Source organism: Mandrillus leucophaeus, unplaced genomic scaffold (assembly GCF_000951045.1).
Source record: "Mandrillus leucophaeus isolate KB7577 unplaced genomic scaffold, Mleu.le_1.0 Scaffold12, whole genome shotgun sequence".
Classification (NCBI taxonomy): Eukaryota; Metazoa; Chordata; class Mammalia; order Primates; family Cercopithecidae; genus Mandrillus; species Mandrillus leucophaeus.
In genome coordinates this window covers 6,869,193-6,873,148 of record NW_012100320.1, presented here as the reverse complement: position 1 = coordinate 6,873,148, position 3,956 = coordinate 6,869,193, and the positions used below count along the sequence as shown (strand labels likewise).

At 50.0% G+C, this 3,956-nt stretch overlaps 2 protein-coding genes across 2 annotated transcripts in view; one reads left to right on the top strand and one right to left on the bottom strand.

Moving 5' to 3' along the window:
- The window catches only part of CLN6 (ceroid-lipofuscinosis, neuronal 6, late infantile, variant), a 62,289-nt gene that overhangs the window by 44,010 nt on the left and 14,323 nt on the right, over nucleotides 1-3,956 (top strand). The gene's annotated exons all lie outside the window — the stretch shown is intronic.
- The window catches only part of LOC105531434, a gene marked incomplete at its 3' end in the record, with an annotated part of 35,077 nt that overhangs the window by 29,734 nt on the left and 1,387 nt on the right, over nucleotides 1-3,956 (bottom strand). Inside the window, 2 exon segments of the mRNA XM_011969353.1 lie at nucleotides 798-922; nucleotides 1,143-1,307. Coding sequence (XP_011824743.1) covers nucleotides 798-922; nucleotides 1,143-1,307 — 290 coding nt within the window.

Here is a 3,956-nt window from a genome sequence, read left to right as displayed (position 1 = left end):
AGGAGCCCCCGCCCGGAGTTTGGGGTTTTCCGCCCCTCCCGCGCTCCCCTGCGACCCGGGCCGGCGCCGGGACAGCCGCTGCGCTGGGAGAGCTCTCCAGGGGGATGGGGACACACACACTTAGTCACTCGGGCCCCCAACTCATCCGCAAGTTCCGGGCGCCACCTCCGCGTTCTCGGGGTCCTTCCAGCCCTGAGTAGGACTTGATTCTGCAGTTAATCAGGAGGCTCTCTGCTTGACCTGGGGCACCCAATAATGTGCGAATGTAATGGAAGAGACAGCGGAGAAGGGCCGAAGCTCCTGTCCAGAGAATGAATGAGGATCCCTTCTCAGTTTTTGGTTTATCTGGTTGGGACGAGCAGAGCTCCATTCTACCTTCGTCCCGTTTTATTGACCAGAAACATTCACTGCATTCAGCAGGCATTCTTTATGCGCCTGTGGTGTGCCCAGCTCTGTGGGAGTGAGAGCCCACGTGGGAGTGAGAGGTCATCTTGGAGGGCTTCATGGAGGAAGTGGCACTTGAGCTGAGTCTCAGAGGACTTGGTAGGGGACCCAGGGAAGACAGGCTGTTCCGGCCAGGGAAACAGTAGGGAAAGGCAAGGAGTTTAGTGGTGTTGGAGCTTTCCAGCTGTAAAAGAAAGCGACAGGAGGATGCAGACTGATTGTGAAGGGTCTTTAATTGCAGCAAGTCTAGGACTCGAGTGAGGGCCTAGAGTGCAAAACTTAGGGGTAGGCGCACAGCCGTGACAGTGAGTGCCGCCTCAAATGTTGGGCCCTGGGGGCCTCGCTTGTCTCACCCTAGCTCCTGTCCTAGGTGACAGGTTAAGCATATAGTCTTTATCCCATAGGCACTGGGGAGTCGTGGGAAGTTTCTGAGCACTGGCAATGCGCAAAGTCCTTGTTAGGAAGTTTTTGGTACGACCTGGGTGAAGGGAGAAGTCTGAGCGCTTGAGCTAAGGGATGGCTCCTTTCTGCTGCTGAGGACATGGGGGCTGAGCAGCTGTGGACGGTGTCCGTTTTCACTTAGAAAAAATGTACTGACCATAGACCGCGTACTGTAGCTCACCTGTCTCCCTCGGCCTGTGAACTAAGTATTATTTTACTGATGAGGAAGCAGGCTCAGATGGTCTGAGGAGCCTGACTGGCTGAGTCCGCGGGCTGTCTGCCCCGCACCGTGTCCAGTGGTTTCATCTCTGCTGTGGCCTCCACCCAACCCACTTGCCAGCTCTCCTCTTCCAGGGAGCCCCTTCTGCCTGTGGAATGTCTCTGTTCTGAACCCTCGCCAAGTTGGGGGTCACTGCCTGGAACTGTGACAGCCCAGTGGGAACAGCCTGTGGGTCTCAGATATGGTCACCCCTTTATCTCCTATGTGGGGCTCCCATGTCTAGCATCTTACTCAGTCTTGACAATGAGCTGCCAGATGTCACTTCCAATGTACAGATGGGGAAATGGAGGCCCAGAGAGGTTATGTCATTTGCTGGCAAGAACCAGGGCCTAAACCCAGGGTTTCTGACGTATGGGCTCTGCTCTTACAACTCCACTTTGGCTGCTAAGGAGTGATGTCCCTCTTCTCCTGTGTGAGCTCCCCACTAACCAGGGTGTTCCCAAGGGGGTGGTGTGAGGCATGAACTCTCTGTCTCCCAGGGTGTCTCTGCCCCCCACAGCGTGGCCTCAGCCCATTCCCAGTATAATTGCTGCTCAAGACAGTAGGCAGAATCATCCTGTCCAGTTCCTAGGATGCTTGGATTTCCTCTGCTGCATCTGTGCTTTGCTCACTGCCTCTTAAGGTAACCCATTCCAGCTTCCACCTGCTTTGTTGCCAGTTTTTGTATTATAATGAAAGTATTATAATTAGGCCGGGCACCATGGCCTGTAATCCCAGCACTTTGGGAGGCCAAGGTGGGTTGATCACTTGAGTCCAGGAGTTCAAGACCAGCCTGGCCAGCATGGAGAATCCCCGTCCATACTAAAAATTACAAAAAGTATCCAGGTGTGGTGGCCCATGCCTGTAATCCCAGCTACTTAGGAGGCTGAGGCACCAGGATCCCTTGAGCCTGGGAGGCGGAGGTTGTAGTGAGCCGAGATCGCACCACTGCGCTCCAGCCTGGACAACAGTGAGACTCTGTCTCAAAAAAAAGAAAAAAAAAAGTATTATAATTAATGCCCATGATAAATCCAATAACAAAAGCTTCAAGTTTTAAAAAGCAGCAATCCCTGTCCCACCCTTCCTTGGCACCAGAGACAATCACCTTAGCTTCTTTTAGCTGTTTTTACCAGAGTCAAATTCGTATTTTCAAATAATAGGCTTGTAACAATAGCAAACACTATGTAGCACTTTCTGTGGATCAGGCCCTGCTCTTAAGTTTTTGCGTATATTAATTAAACCACGACCCTTGACATAGGATCTCCTGGCCAGGCGCTGTGGCTTGTGCCTGTAATCCCCGCACTTTGGGAGGCCGAGGTGGGTGGATCACGAGGTCAGGAGTTCAAGACCAGCCTGACCAACATGGAGAAACCCTGTCTCTACTAAAAATACAAAAATTAGCCAGGCATGGTGGCGTGCACTTGTAGTCCCAGCTGCTCGGGAGGCTGAGGCAGGAGAATTACTTGAACCCAGGAGGTGGAGGTTGTGGTGAGCCGAGATCGCACCACTCCAGCCTGGGCAACAAGAGCGAGACTCCGTCTCAAAAAAAAAAAGGAGATATAGGATCTACTATTATCTCCATTTTACAAATGAGGACATCGAGGCCCAAGAAGTTAAGTGACTTGCTGAAGATCTGGTTAGAAGCAGAGCTGGGATATGAACCCAAATAGACTCCAAAGTCCACAGTCTTTTTTTTTTTTTGAGATGGAACCTCGCACTGTCACCCAGGCTGGAGTGCAGTGGCGCAATCTCTGCTCACTGCAACCGCGGCCTCCCAGGTTCAAGCGATTCTCTTGCCTCAGCATCCCGAGTAGCTGGGATTACAGGCATCTGCCACCACGCCCAGCTAATTTTTTGTATTTTTAGTAGAGATGGCATTTCACCATGTTGGCCAGGCTGGTCTCAATCTCCTGACCTTGTGATTCGCCCACCTCAGCCTCCCAACATGCTGGGATTACAGACGTGAGCCACCGTGCCCGGCCAAGTCCACACTCTTAAAAACTATACTCAACTGCTATTTCTTGGTTTATTTTATTTTATTTTATTGTTTTTTTGATACGGAGTTTCACTCTTGTCCCCCAGGCTAGAGTGCAGTGGTGCGATCTCGGCTCACTGCAACCTCCACCTCCTGAGTTCAAGCAGTTCTGCCTCAGCCTCCTGAGTAGCTGGGATTACAGGTGTCTGCCACCACGCCCAGCTAATTTTTGTATTTTTACTAGAGATGAGATTTCACCATGTTGGCCAGGCTGGTCTCTAACTCCTGACCTCAGGTGATCCACCCACCTTGACCTCCCAAAGTACTGGGATTACAGGCATGAACCACTGCACCCAGCCTTTGATTCCTTTTAGAAAAAATGAAAATTTTTAAAAATTAGCCGTGTGTGGCAGCACATGCCTTTCTGTGGCCCCACCTACTCAGGAGGCTGAGATGGGAGGATTGCTTGAGCCTGGGAGGTCAAGGCTGCAAGGAGCCATGACTGTGCCACTGCATTCCAGCCTGGGCAGCAGAGCAAGACCTTGTCTCAAAACTAAAAAATAAAAAGAAGATATTAGTCCCTTACCCTAAACTTTAGCTTTCATCACCCTTTCCTACAATTTCTGTCCTCTGTTTTCATGTTATCAAAGTAGACTATAATTATCTGCTGCTTCAAAACCATAATTATCTTCCATGTTTTATCTGTGGATTGACTCTAAACATTGAAAATTAATATATAATGTGTATGTTATTTAAGCCATGTATTTAATAAATATCGTTCTAACAGAGCCAAATAATGTTTAACAGTTAAATTTGCTTTCTTTTTTTTTTTTTTTT